The 16,013-nt window shown below is 33.4% G+C and overlaps 1 protein-coding gene across 6 annotated transcripts in view; it reads right to left on the bottom strand.

Moving 5' to 3' along the window:
* KIF27 (kinesin family member 27) overlaps window positions 1-16,013 on the bottom strand; it is a 119,421-nt gene that overhangs the window by 70,415 nt on the left and 32,993 nt on the right. For 3 of the 6 annotated variants that reach the window (XM_023497674.2, XM_023497675.2, XM_031945469.1), the window contains 2 exons: window positions 14,225-15,201; window positions 10,479-10,622 (listed from right to left, as the gene is read on the bottom strand). In XM_023497674.2, the coding sequence (XP_023353442.1) occupies window positions 10,479-10,622; window positions 14,225-15,201 (1,121 nt within the window). Of the gene's footprint in view, window positions 1-10,478; window positions 10,623-12,544; window positions 12,774-14,224; window positions 15,202-16,013 lie in introns of those variants that run through there. The other 3 variants (XM_023497676.2, XM_031945470.1, XM_031945471.1) reach the window with 2 other exon arrangements.

Below are 16,013 nucleotides of genomic sequence, written 5' to 3'. Positions count from 1 at the left end.
TAAAAGGGAAGCAAAGGGTAGGGGGAAGTTAAGTAATAGTAAGACAAGTTAAGGAGGAGAATTAAAGTAAAAGAATTAGCAGACATAGGAAATAGATATACACAAACACTGCAACAAGGATCAGGAGAAGAATTTATTAGAAGAAAAAGTAGGGCTAGCAATCATTGATCTTAGACAAGTCAAACTTAGATTTAATCAAGAGAGAAATCTACATTACATGTCAGCACATATTAATATTGTATTAGATACGTGTTTACATGTGAGTAAATGTATATGTGTGTCAGTGTATATGAGTAAGTGTGAATGTTGGTCTAGGTTTCTGTGTATATACATATATATGTATACATATAGATAGATAAATAGATAAAGATATAAAAGGGTAGTGGTGGCGGCGGGGGATGTGTGCATATGTGCGTAACTATAGCCTGCTTGGGAGAAGGGAGGCAAATAAAAGGGGAAAAAATAAAGTAAAAAGTACACAGCAGAGAATAAAAGAATAACCTATACAGAAGCAAAAAAAAAAAAAAATGGACATTCATGAGTATAATTTCTTCTATTATTATATATATGCTTTCTTGGGATAGAAATTTATCATTATATATTTTGAATTCTTTTTGATGAGTTCTACTGGGCATATGACAATTTTTTTTCTTTTCAGTTTTTCTTTTTTCTATTCTGCTTTTTCTTATTTTGTATTTAGTTCAATAAAAATTTTAAAAAACAACAAAATAAAAAGATTAGGCCAAATGATAAAGGAGATACAAAAAGCCAATGAGCAAATCCCAGAGCTCCCAGGAAAGGAGAAAACATTGCAAGCAGAAACAATTCAAGTACCATGGAGCCACAATCAGAGAATAACACAAGATTTAGGAGCTTCTACATTAAAGGACAGGAAGGCTTGGAATATGATATAATAGAAAGCAAAGGAGTTAAGATTAAAATCAAGAATCACCTACCCACCGAAACTGAGTACAATCCTTCAGGGGAAAAAATAAGACATTCAATGAAAGATAGAACTTTAAGCATTTTGGATGAAAAGAACAGAGCTAAATAGAAAAATATGACTTGCAAATACAAGGCTCAAAGGAAACATAAAAAGGCAAACAGGGAGGGGAAAAATCATAAAAGGACTTAAATAAGATTAAATTGTTTACACTCCTACTTGGAAAGATGATACTTGTAACTCATGAAAACTTCCTCATTATTAGGGCAGTTAAAAGGAATACATATAAAGGACATAGGTATGAGTTGAATGTGAAAGGATGACATCTAAAAAACTAAAATTAAGGGGTGAGAGGTGAGAGGGAAAGGAAGATGTAGACTGAAGTAAATTATCTCATGTAAAAGAGGCAAAAAAAAAAAAAAGCTTTAATAGTGGAGAGAAAGAGAAGACAAGGGGCTGTGAATGACTCTTACTCTCATTAGACTTGCCTCAAAGGAACATATGCATTCAAGTGGGTATAGAAATCTATCTCACCTTACAGAAAAGGAGGATGAATAGCGGTTAAGAGGGAAAGGGGGTGGGTGTTGGAAGAGTGATAAAAGGAAGGGCAGACTGGAAGAGGATTAGTCAAAAGTAAAACATTTTTGAGGAAAGATAGGGTTGAAGGGAGAGAACAGAATAAACAGGGAGAAAAAACAGGAGTTGGCAAAAGTAATTTTGAAAAGAATTTTAAAGAAGATTTCTCTGATAAAGGTTCTCACTTCTCAAACATACAGGGAACTGAATCCAATTTATGAAAAATAAAGAGCCATTCCCCAATTGATAAATGATCAAAAGAAATGAAGTTTTTAGATGAAATAATAAAAGCTATTTATAGTCACATGGGAAAAATGCTCTAATTTATTATTGATTGGAAAAATACAAATTAAAACAATTCTGAGGTATATTCTCATACCTATTATTTAAATTAGTAGGACAGAAAAAGAAAATGACATATGTTGGAGATGTTGAGAAAAATAAAACATTAATACATTTTTGATGGAGTTGTGAATTGATTCAAACATTCTGTAGAACAATTTGGAACTATACCCAAAGGGCTACAAAACCATGTATGCCCATTAGTAAATCTGTATCCCAAAAGAGATTAAAAAATGAAAAGAAAAAACCTATATATACAAAAATATTTATAATAGCTCTTTTTTGGTCACAAAGAATTTGGAAACTGAAGGGATGTCCATCAATTGGGGTATGTGATTATGACAGAATATTATTGTGCTATAAGAAATGAGCAGAATGCTCTCAGAAAAAACCTGTAAAGACTTCCATGAGTTGATAACAAAGTAAATGCACTGAAAATACAGCAATACTGTAAGATAATCAGCAAAACATTGATCCCAGACAACTCTGAAGGACTCATGATGAAAGAACTGATGGTGTCTGAATACAGATTGAAGCATAGTTGTTTTTTTTTTCTTTTTCTTAAAGCTCTTTTTTTTGGGAGGGGAGGGGTCCTTTGTTTTCTTTCACAATATGACAATTATGGAAATTTTTTGCATGACTACACATATAAAACCTATATTGAATTGCTTGCTTTTTCTCAATGAAGAGAATGGGGAGGGAGGAAGGGAAAATATCTGGAACGTTTTAAATATATACTGGAGGAAAATAAAAATACTAAATTAAAAAAATTAGAATTGGGCAAGTGGGATCTGATGATTCCATGAGATATCAAGAAACAATTAAACAAAGTCAGAGGAATGAAAATATTTTTAAAATGTAAAATAAAAATATCCCAATGAGAAAACAACTGACCTGGAAAATATAGCAAGGAAAGATCATTTAAGATTACTGGAAAACCACAATCAAAAGAGATCCTAAAATGACAACTCTCAGGAATTTTACAACCAAATTCCAGAGCTCCCAGGCCAAAGAAAGAATGCTGTAGGTAGTCAGAAAGAGACATTCAAACACTGAAGCTAAAGTCAGGATCATACAAAATTGAGTAGCTATCATATTAAAAGAATGGGAGAGACTTAGAATATAATATTCCATGAGGAAAAGGAGCTAGAAATACAACCAATAATAACTTACCCAGCAAAACTGAATATAATACTTTAGGGAAAAATGGATGTTTAATGAAATAGAAGACTTTCAAGCATTTCTGAGGAAAAGACCAGAAACTGAATAGATAATCTAAAATTCAAACACGTACTCAAGAAGTATAAAAAGGTAAATATGAAAGAGAAATCACAAGGGGTTTTATAAGATTAAACTGTTTACATTCCTATATGAAGATGATACATATGATTGCTAAGAATTTTATAATTTTTAGAGCAGTTAGAAAGAATCTACAATGACAGAGGGCACATGTGTGAGTCGATTATGTTGGAATGATTTTTTTTTAAATAAGAGGGAGAGATAAGAGATACAGAAGAAAGGGGAAGTGAGAGAAAGAATAGGTAAAATTATCTCACATTAAAAAAGGCACACAAATTGGAAATTGAGTGGGTGCTTATCAGTTGGATAATGGTTGAATAAGTTATGGTATATGAATGTTATGAATATTATTATTCTATAAGAAACAGTCAGCAGGATAATTTCAGAGAAGCCTGGTGAGACTTACATGAAGTGATGCTAAGTAAAATGAGCAAAACCAGGATACATGGAAACAACAAGATTATATGATGATCAATTCTGATGGACATGGTTCTTTTCAACCATGAGATGATCCAGGCCAGTTCCAATGATCTTGTGATGAAGAGAGCCATTTACACTCAGAGAGAGGACTGTAGGAACTAAGTGTGAATCACAACATAACATTTTCAGTCTTCTTATTGCTCCAGCCTCAGCCCCATCAGTAAGAGGTCTGCCCCCTGGAAGAGAGTTTGGGACAATTTCCCCTTAATCCTAGGAGCAGAGCTCAACTTTTAAAAATGAGCAAAAAAGCAAAAAGAGCTTTGAATACAGAAAGTTATTATGGAGACAAGGAAGATCAGAAAATCCAGAAGAGAACAACAAAGGCCAAAGATCTTCAAGTGAAACCTGAAAAGAGGATATAAACTAATCCTCCACAGTTCAAAAGGCCCTCTTGGAAGAATTCAAAAAGGATCTTAAAAGATAAATAGAAGAAAAATGGGGAAAAGAAATGAGTGCTATGCCAGAGAAGCATGAAGATTAGGTAAAAGAGCCAGTAGCCTAGAAAAGGAAACACAGAAACTGACTGAAGAAAACAACTCCTTAAAAAATGAATTTGTTGAAATGGAAAAAGAGAACACCACCTTAAAAAACTGAATTATTGAAATGGAAAAAAAAATCCATTGAACAAAACAACTCCTTTAAAAGTATAATTGATCAAATGTAAGTTAATTGAAGAAAATAATTCATTAAAAATTAGAACTGGACAAATGGAAATAAATGACTCAATGATATACCAAAAACCAGTCAAACAAAACCAAAAAAAAAAAAAAAGAAGAAGAAGAAGAAGAAAATGTAAAATGCTTCACTGGAAAAACAACCACCTTAGAAAAGAGACCCAGAAGAGACAATCTAAGAATTTTTGGACTACCTGAAAGCCAAGATGAAAAAAATATCTGGACATCATCTTTCAAGAAATCATCAAGGAAAACTGCCTTGATGTCATACAACCAGAAGATAAAATAGGCACTAAAAGGATCTAACAATCATCACCTAAAATAGATCCCAAAATGAAAACTCCAACTATTATAGCTAAAATCTGGAATTATCAAATCAAGGAAAATTAAAGGAAATAGAATAGAAATGAATCAACTAGAAAAACTACTAGAAGCAATTAACAACTTTAGCAAAGTTTCAGGATATAAAATAAACCCACATAAATCTATTGGCATTTCTATATGTTGCCAACAAAATCCAGCAGAGCAAGAGATAGAAATAACTGTAGATATTATAAAATATTTGGGAATCTACTTGTCAAGGCAAAGCCAGGAACTATATGAACATAATTACATAACACTTTTCACACAAATAAAGTTGCATCTAAACAATTGGAAGTGCTCATGGGTAAGCCCAGCTAATATAACAAAAATGACAATTCTACCTAAATTAATCTACTCATTCAGTGCCATACCAATCAAACTGCCAAGAAAATTACTTTATAGAGGTAGAAAAATAACAAAATTTATTTGGAACAATAAAGGTAAAAAATTTCAAAGGAATTAATGAAAAAATACAAATGAAGGTGACCCAGCTATACCAGATCTAAAACTCATTATAAAGCAGCAGTCATCAAAAAATATCTGATAGTAGCCAAGAAATAGAGTAATGGATCAGTGGAACAGATTAGGTTCATAGGGCACAAGAGCCAATACTATAGTAATCAAGTGTTTGATAAACTCAAAGATTCCAGCTTTTGGGGTAAGAACTTTCTATTTGAAAAAAAAAAAAACTGCTGGGAAAAATGGGAAATAGTTATGGCAGAGACCAGCCCACTGACCAACACCTAACATCCTATACCAAGATAAGGTCAAAATAGGTTCATGATTTAGACATAAAGGATGAAACTATAAGCAAATTAGGATAAGAAGGAATAGTCTACCTCTCAGATCTGTGAAGAAGGAAGGAATTTATGGCCAAAGAAGAAGTATAGATCATTATGAAATGCAAAATGGATAATTTAAATTATATTAAGTTAAAAAGATTTTGTTCAAACAAAACCAATGCAGCCAAGATTAGAAGGAAAGCAGAAAACTTGGGGGGAAAATTTACATCAAAGATTTTTGATATTTCTCTAAAATATATAGAGACCTGACTCAAATTTATAATAATACACAACAACTCATTCTCCAATTGGTAAATGGTCAAAGGATATGAACACACAATTTTCAAACAGAGAAATTAAAGCCATTTCTAGCCATATGAAAAATTCTCTAAATCATTATTAGAGAAATGCAAATTAAGACAACTGAGGTACTATTACACACCTCTCAGATTGGCTAAAATGACAGTAAAAGATGATAAATGTTGGAGAGGATGCGAGAAAACTGGGATATTAATGCACTATTGGTGGAATTGTGAACTGATCCAACCATTCTGAAGAGCAATTTGGAACTAGTCCAAAGGGCTATCAAATTGTGTATACCTTTTGATCTAGTAGTGTCTCTACTGGGTCTGTATCCCAAAGAGATCATAAAAAAGAGAAAAGAATACATATGTGCAAAAATGTTTGTAGCAGCCCCTTTTGTAGTGGCAAGGAATGGGAAACTGAGTGGGAAATATCAGTTGGGGAATGTTATATAAATGTAATGGAATATTATTGTTTTATAAAAATGATTAACAGGCTGATTTCAGAGAAGCTTGAAGAAACAAGAACTGATGCTAAGTAAAGTGAGTAGAACCACAAGAACATTGTACATGGCAATAGCAAAATTATATGATAATCACCTGTGGAAGAGGAAGGAATTTATGACCAAAGAAGAACTAGAGATCATTACTGATCACAAAATAGAAAATTTGATTATATCAAATTGAAAAGGTTTTGTACAAACAAAACTAATGCAGTCAAGATTAGAAGGGAAGCAATAAACTGGGAAAACATTTTTTACAGTCAAAGGTTCTGATAAAGGCCTCATTTCCAAAATATATAGAGAATTGACTCGAATTTATAAGAAATCAAGCCATTCTCCAATTGATAAATGGTCAAAGGATATGAACAGACAATTCTCAGACAAAGAAATTGAAACTTATTTCTAGCCATATGAAAAGATGCTCCAAGTCATTATTAATCAGAGAAATGCAAATTAAGACAACTCTGAGATTCCACTACACACCTGTCAGATTGGCTAGAATGACAGGGAAAGATAATGTGGAATGTTGGAGGGGATGTGGGAAAACAGGGACACCAAATACATTGTTGGTGGAATTGTGAATACATTCAGCCATTCTGGAGAACAATTTGAAACTATGCTCAAAAAGTTATCAAACTGTGCATACCCTTTGATCCAGCAGTTTTACTACTGGGCTTATATCAAAGAGATCTTAAAGAAGGGAAAGGGACCTGTATGTGCAAGAATGTTTGTGGCAGCCCTCTTTGTAGTGGCCAGAAACTGGAAACTAAGTGGATGCCCAACAGTTGGAGAATGGTTGAATATTATGGAATATTATTGTTTGGTAAGAAATGACCAACAGGATGATTTCAGAAAGGCCTGGAAAGACCTACATGAACTGATGCTGGGTGAAATGAGCAGGACCAGGAGATCATTACATACTTCAACAACACTATATGATGATCAATTCTGATGGATGGGGCCATCTTCAGCAATGAAATGAACCAAATCAGTTCCAATGGAGCAATAATGAATTGAACCAGCTACACGCAGCGAAAGAACTCTGGGAGATGACTATGAACCATTACATAGAATTCCCAATCCCTATATTTTTGTCCACCTGCATTTTTGATTTCCTTCATGGGCTAATTGTACACTATTTCAGAGTCTGATTCTTTTTGTACAGCAAAATAACTGTTTGGACATGTATACTTATTTTGTATTTAATTTATACTTTTAACATATTTAACATGTGTTGATCAAATTGCCATCTAGGGGAAGGAGTGGGGGAAGGAGGGGAAAAACTGGAACAAAAGGTTTGGCAATTGTCAATGCTGTAAAATTACTCATGCATATAACTTGTAAATAAAAAGCTATATAAAAAAAGTAAAAAAAATTATATGATGATCAACTGTGATGGACATGGCTCTTTTCAACAATAAGGTGATTTAGGCCAATTCCAATGCACTTTGATGAAGAGAGCCACTGGCAGACAGGGAGAGAACTATGGGGACTGAATGTGGATCACAACATAATATTTTCACCTTTTTTTGTTGTTTGCTTGATTGTTTTTTTTTTCTCATTTTTATCCCTTTTTGATCTGATTTTTTCAGGTAGCATGATAGATGTGGAAATATGTCTAGAAGAATTTCATGTGCTTAATCTATATTGAATTACTTGCTGTCTGGGAAAGGGGGGGGGGAGAGAGGGAGAAAAAATTGAAACATAAGGTTTTGCAAGGGTGAATGCTGAAAATTATGTGTATTTTGAAAAATAAAAGCTGCTATTAAAAAAAAAAGATTGCAGCAGAGGCATGGACAGAGAATTCACCAGATGAAGAGGATCAGACTCTTGGAGAAATAAATCTCCAGTGGCACCTGTTCTGCAGACATTGGAAAGTTTAATGGCCTAGTTTCATGTCCAATCCCACTCCTGACACCAATTAATGTCAGCCAATGGAACCTATGGGTGGCCAGAGCCAAACAGGGAAGGCTACAGACCAGAGAGTCATGAATCAAATAGAAGTTTAATTTCAAAAGTGAGGGAAGTAGCTTGAAAACAAGGAGGTAGATTAGATATATGTGCTATCCCCCCCCCCCTTTCAATTCTCTTACCTAGGGTTTTTTGTTTTGTTTTGTTTTGTTTTGTTTTTTGTGGGGGAGGAACCTGCTTTAGTGTGGCCAAATCTCAATTCTTATCCCAACAGCTGTGTAGTGGGTTGTAACCCTGACAATGAAAGGTAACAGCAGCAAGGTGACAAGTTTTATTCATAGCAGGATTTAATGACTGGAACATGGGTATTTGTCTGGTACTTATCAAAACTCAGAGAGAAGGCCTAGTGTTGGTCAAAGCAATACAGTAATTATATGAAACAATTCTGAGATCATCCAGTGGGTGAGTAACAAAGGGAGGTTTGTTATGCCAACCAACAAGTTATACCTTGTTTGCTGGGTGTTAGTTCTGGAAAACAAGGTGTTTCCTAATATCTTTTTGTTTCAAATTTTAATTTTGTTTATGTTAAATACATATAATCCTTTTAAACATATTTCCATATTTGTCATGTTGTGCTTCTTGAAAATCAGACCCAAAGGGTTTGAAAAACCATGAGTAAGAAAAAGGAAACCAAAAAACAAACCAAAAAAGAATGAAAATACTATTCTTCAAACCACATTCAAGTATCCACTATTTTCTCTCTGTATTTGTGGACAGCATTTTTCATCCTAATTCTATTGGCATTATCTTGAATTACCATATGGCTGAGAAGGGCCAAGTCCATCACAGTTGATCATTACATAATCTTGCAGTTACTATGTATAATATTCTGATTTTGCTCAATTCATTTAGCATTATTTCATATAAATCTTTCCAGGCTTTTCTGAAATCAGTCTGCTCATTTCTTAAAGGACAATAATATTCCATTATATTCATATGCCATAACTTATTCAGCCATTCTCCAACTAATGGGCATTTATTCAATTTCCAATTCTTTGCCATTACCAAAAGGGCTGCTACAAACATTTTTGTACATGTAGACCCTTTTCCTTTTTTTATGATTTCTTTGGGATACAGACCTAACAATGACACTGCTGGATCAAATGTCTCCTTAATTATCTTGACAGAATCCACGATTAAAAAATTAATAAGTTAAAATCTTAAGAGAGAGAGAAGACCCAAAAGATACCTGAGGGATATTCAAAATAAGAGAGCAAGAAAATCAGATAATCTGGCAAAGAAATGGTCAAACAAGTAGGAGAATCAGGAAAGAGTAATATCATAGAAGCCATAGGAAAAGATACTATCAAGGAAAAAATATTCAAAAATATGAAAAAGTTGTTGGGTTAGTAGATGTCTTTTATTCTTGAAAAAGACCAAAATGACATAGCTATGTTAAGAGTCAAGTTACAATGTGTCTGAATGTATTATTGTCTTTCCTTCCTCTTCCTTCTTAAAACTGATTCTCATGAAGGATTCTGACATTAGCCATTTATACTTTAAATTAATGCCAAATTTATCTCTCCTAAGGGCATGTGCATCTTAAATCATATCTCTACTTATAAAAATGAAAAATTTTTGTATCATACACTCTAAAGGAATTTCAGGCATCAAAAATCATATACCAGGAAAGGAAGAAGGTAAGAGTTGTTTACCCTAGAAATATTTCACATTTATCAGCTATGCGAAAAGTTGGCCCAAATGTATGAATATTTAATCAGGAATAAAGGAATGTTCAAAATGAGAATTAAATAAAATAACATAAGGGAAATATGAGAATATTTTAAAAGAAAAAATTATTGCCTGAATTGTTATTTTATATCTAATGGTACAAAACATATTAATATCATAGTTTCTTAAAAACCCAGAGAAGAAAGGATGAAGAAAAGCATTTAAAATACCACAAAGACAGACTAAGACAGACCTTCACAACCTATCCCATCATTGGATGTGTGTAAAATGTAGATCATTTGATTTTAAAGAAATATTAACAAAATTTTCTTTAAATGTTTCAACTTTAAAAAATAAAATAAAATATCCCAACTTCAGCCAATGTTGCATTCAAATCTTCTAGAAGTTTATATTTAGAATTTTGCAAACCCTAAGTATTTTTCAAAGTTGTGAAAGATGTTAGGTTGAAATGACTAAGACAATGCTATGTTATTTTTATAATCATCTAATACAAGCATTAAGTTTAGTTACATATTCTATTTTGACTAAATTGGCATAATATGCAGTCATACCTGTAATCTATTCACTTTTTGTGCCTCTTTCAAAGACAGCAAATGTTCTTTGTTTTCCTGTGTCATCGTTTGCATCTGATGCTGTAATTCCTTCAACTCCAATTCTTTCTGATTGAATACTACTTCATCAGCAGCTAGAGCACACTAGATGTTAAGTAATTCAAACACATTGCGTCACAATGAAAGAAAAAAGATTAGGGTTCATGAAAAATAACTAGCTGTCCTAAAGCGGGAAGCCATGACCAACCCTTCAACCCATACCCTCAAAATCTCTCTCTTTTTCCCGCAGGTACAAACTCTTCTTAGCTCTACCCCATCTTTAAAATCCTTGAAAATATTTAGCCCTGGTACAGTGTGACAGAAAAGCAGTTCATTAGAGCTATAATATAAGGATTTAGTTAAAGCAATGAGGTAGTTGACGTTTAACTTGAAAAAGAAGTCTCAGTGACTTTCCCCCCTGCATTATTTTTCTCAGAAATTAAATAGAACAATTGATCCAATACTTCTTTTTGTGAATGGGGCTACTAAGAATAAGTTAAAGACTTATGAATATAAAATAAATTGTTCACTCTGCAACAAGATTCACAAGCAGTCATGAACAATCAAAATTCTTTAAATAAGATATTATCCTGGCACATTAAAAGATTAACTATAAAAATTTTCATATACACATGGCTCTTCAAGAAACAGTAAAGTATCATAGAAAGGATATTGCGCTAAAAATTAGAATACTAATTTTAGGTCTTCTATTTAGGTATGAAACCCTAGATAAACACTATTTCTATAGGCTCCAGTTCCCTAATATGTAAGAGCTGGATAAAAATAAAAGCCAAGGTGCTCTTCCAATTCTGAAATTCTATGATCAGTTGAACAGTATAATGAAGTAAAACAAACACACATGTAATTTATATCATGAATAATATTTCCCATATATAGACAAGTATCCACCTCAAATGTTCAAAAATATTTTAAAATAGAATCCCTAATCTACAGAATTCAATTTGATTTAAAATAGCACTAACGAGGAACTTATTAGATGCCAGGAACTATAGAAGGTGTTAGATATACAAAAAGGAAACATTCCCAATCTTTAAGAAGCTTATAGTCTGTCAAAATGTCTTTCATTACAAAGTTACTTAATATTAAAATTAAAATTACTGTAGTGATTGCTGAGATGGTCATTAACAGGTAGATGGTAAGTAAGATAGATAGGGCAAGTTTTATTCTCATCTTACAAATGAGAAAACTGAAACTAAGGCTTTGAAATCCCAGAGCTAGCAATATGAAGAAGGATTAGATCTCAGATCTCCTGATTTAAGTTTAGAGCTCCATACCACATTATGTAAAGAAGTGTATATATTTTTAAAACTCTCAAATATATATGCCAATGGATAACAAAAAGGAGTACTGAGTAAACTTCTAAATAAATATTTTAACATCTCCATCTCTTAATGGATTTAATATATTTGCTCTTTCAGTTCTATATATTTTTCCATGCTATATTATACATGCACTGATATTTTGTTTAACTTATTCACTAAAAGACAACTTTGCTTTTAGGATGGCTTTAGTTATAACCCCTGATTTTCCAACAGTTGCAGGCCAAAAAAATGCCTCAAGAGTTAGAGAAAAGGGAAAAACTAAGCTCACAAGCTCTTTTCCAGTTAGGGCATCTTAGTAATCTGATGTGAACTAAAAGACTATTTAACACATTCTGTCAATTTCTGTAAGAAGCCATTCTGGTCAGTAATGTCTGACTCCCCACCATGTCTTCCAACAAAAATTCTACTGGAATCATATATCCTATAAAACTCTCATTCCAGCAGGCAAAATGGAATTTTATGGTAGCTCAAGCCAGAATTCTGGTGATATCTGACAAAATTTTAAGTACCAAGGATGTAAAGAATTAAGGAATAAAAGATCAAGGTCATGAGAAAAACCAGTCCCAGCTCCCTAGGTGGTAACTCATAGGAGAGCTACCTCAATTTCCCAATGGTGTCTGATGGCCTGAGTCCTAAGGATTAAAAAAGGTAGCTATTATCTTCTCTCCTTTTCACAACATTTACCTTGCCTACAAGTCTCCCCCGGTATCCTGTAGTTTCATCAAAGCTATCACTCTAGTTAATCCTTAAGACTGAGGTCCATCAATGTTTTCAGCTGACTGCTAATTTGTTACATCTAAGAAGTATCAGAAGGTTAACAGAGAGGAAAAACAAAAAACATAAAAGAAAAGAAAGAAGGGAAAAGCAAAGAGGTGTATACTGCATAAAACTAAAGAATAACTTTAGGTAACTCAAGGCCAGTTTAAAATGAAACTCCTCTATGACATCTTTCCCAATCCCCCAATTAGCATCAATCCTATTCAACCACCAATCAGACCTCACAAAGCACTTAGTGTTGCCTCTGATGTGAAATCACATCTGCTTTTGGTTTTGAGTTGTAATTTTCTGTATCTTAGTTTCTTTTTCTATAGTGAATTCCAAGAGGAAAAGGAATTTTTTAACTTAGCTAATTTTTTGTACCTCTTAATGTACATTATGTGCTGGGACAGGATCATTTAAGAAATTTTTATTAAAATGGAAGGTACCACTGTTTGTCTACAACTATTCCTAAATCTACGGTATGAAGTAAATGGAGAACAAGTTTAAATACAGGTAGAAAAAGGGAAGTTACTCCTCCCCTTGGATTGAATATGAATTTTATTCATTTAAGAGCACAGGCAGCAAAGGGAAAAAAAAAAAAAAACAAAAAACTTCCTCATCTACATGCATATCCCAAATTTACTACTTCCATGCTCTAATAAATCTCCTTTGCCCCTTTTGCCTGTGAAGGTGGGTCAGTATCCCTGGGCCTTTGGCCTGGTTTAAGGCCAAGTAATATTATTATTCAAAAATGTTCATATGGTAGTTATAGGAGAAATCAGAATTTGCTACAATAGCAAAAAATAAACACTAATATTAAAAACCCAGACAATGCTTCATAATTGTTTGAGAAGCAGAGAGATAACATTTAGGATACTTTTCTGGGGTCCAGACTTTCACTGATGAGTATAGGGCTCCTTCAGTGAGGACCTTCCTGTACTGCACAGAGCTGAGCAGCCCAGGATACTGACAAGTGAAAAGACTTGCCCAGAATCCCAGGGCCAGTCCCAGTCCCGTGACCCAGGTCAGATCTAACTTCTAGGTTTAACTCTCTATCCACAATGTTATCCTGCCTTTAACTCTCTAACCACAATGTTATCCTGCCTCTCCTATTTTAAGCCAATGTTTTAACATAAGACTTACTAATATAGCTTTCCCTCTCATGTAATGCTAAATTTTTCTTAGCATGTTTTTTTACTATTAAAAATAAGTAATTCAGGAATAAGGAATATTTTTTCTTTTAAGGATCACTTAGCCCCAGGGAGAGCCTTTGTTGCAGATCATGTAAGTAAAAAATAATTTAATTCTGGGTTATTTTTAACTACAAGACAAAATTTTTTTAATTCACTACTCATTTATTTGCTCTATGTTAACTAAGCACAGGGCCTATAAAACTCAAATACAGAATATACATTTCCTTTGCATATTAGGTTAAGTAAAAATAGGAATAAGGAAAAGCTGGAAGGGGAAAGAGTTGATCAGAAAGGAAGAGGAAAACAAAAAAATGGTTAAGATTTTCTCATGATCCTTTAAAGTCTCTAAAATGTTCTAAAATATTCTCAGAATTTTCCATTTCAATTAGTCTTTAAGGCTACATCTAAATACCTGGCATTTTTTAAGTTCCCTCTTCAGTTGGAGAACTGTAATGTGATGTGGTCCATCTTGGACATGGCCAATTCCTTGGTTACTTTTGAATGGGTTAGAAATGTCCTTCTTCATCTCCTGGGTCATGTTGAACCATTCTTGTAATCTGTGCTGCTGACTTTGAGTTAAGTTAACAACATCTTTTAGGTCAGCCAAGAAGGTGAAGGCCTCCTCAATACAATTTTGGTAACCAAAACATTCACCTTGAAGCTGGGCTACTTGTTCTTCAAGAGAATGGATCCGACTCTTATCTCTGTTCACATCCTGGGAAAGTTGGGTAGTCTGGCTCAGGGTACTAGCTTGTTGACTCTGCAAAGCTTCTCGAAGCAGTTTTATCTCAAATTCCATCTCATCCATCCTGTCCCAGTCAGGATTGTAGTTTACGATAGGCTTATTTCTGATATTCCGTGCTCGGTTAGCATATTTGAGAGAATTTAAAGATTCATCAAAATCAGAGGATGATGGGCTGATACATGTTATCATAACAGTCTTAGCATTGCCTCCCAGGGAATCTTTTAGGATTCTGGTAATTTTAGCATCCCTATATGGGATGTGTGTGCCCTTTTTGCGTGGGTCTCCAAGAGCACTTATTACATTTCCTAAAGCCAGTAATCCACTGTTGATCTGAATGGATTCTTTGAATCGTTCGCCTGTATTCCCAGTTTTAGTTGCTCTTTCTGATCCAGCCAGGTCCACAAAGTGGAATTTTGAAACAATTTGTCGAGCAGATTGCTGAGATATATCTTGAGCCATTTCCATACTCTTCCGACATGGTGCAAAATCTTGTTGACTAATGCTGATTGTGAAAACAGCATGAGATCTACTAGAGTGCTCATTCATTTGTGTAGTACCTGTATGACGAGCTGCATTACCCATTTCCAAAAGACTCATCACTTCATCTGCATTCTCCACTGAACATTCCTTGGCACCAACAATCACTTTAAAAAGTAAGAGAGTTTTAAGAACCACTAGTTTTCAGTCAAGATTCATTATAAATTTTATTATTGCAAAACAGTCCTAAATTGTAACAACCTAGGTACTTCCATTAAAAAATTGAAAATGCTTTTAAAGTATTACAGGAATAGCTTATATCAGCAATAGTTTGACATTTGAGGGGGAAAAAAGATGTATTTTAAAAGAACCAAAATGCACAAATTACAAATGTATGATTATAATTACAATTTTAAATGTGTAAGTTAAAAACATTCTAACAGCAGTTACTAACTAGAATATCTTGTTATGTTTTGTTACAAGCCTTCGTATGTCTACTGTCCCTAATTGAAGCAAAATTGTTACTAACATTGTATATCCTCTTAATTTTTTAACAAGAAAACAATTTTTAAATAAAAGGGGAAAATTCCACCTTTATTCTATATTTTTAAGTAAAAGTGAAATTTTGGAAAAGCTCTTCAGTTCCTTAAGTTAAAAATACAAATTTTTTTTTTGTGGTGATTAACACTTTAATTCCACATTTCACAGATGTTTACAGTTTCATCATTGTTGGTAATCCCTCCCTCCCAGTGTAAACTAAGACTCCTGACACACATTATTAGTATATATCTTTGAAAGTTGCTGTAGCCAAGAAAAAAACCAGAAACAACACATCACCTTCTGGTCAACCTTCTAATCAAAAGTCTATCCAAGTTTTTAGTCTAGTCCTTGGATAACAGCATCTTTCTAGTTGTAAAGTGGCAGAAATAACAAAATATCAGACTTGAAGACTGAAAGATCTGGGATAAAATTCTGAAAT

Source organism: Sarcophilus harrisii, chromosome 1, assembly GCF_902635505.1.
Source record: "Sarcophilus harrisii chromosome 1, mSarHar1.11, whole genome shotgun sequence".
NCBI classification, from domain to species: Eukaryota; Metazoa; Chordata; class Mammalia; order Dasyuromorphia; family Dasyuridae; genus Sarcophilus; species Sarcophilus harrisii.
Note: the sequence above shows the minus strand (reverse complement) of the source record. Positions and strands in the feature narration are given on the sequence as shown.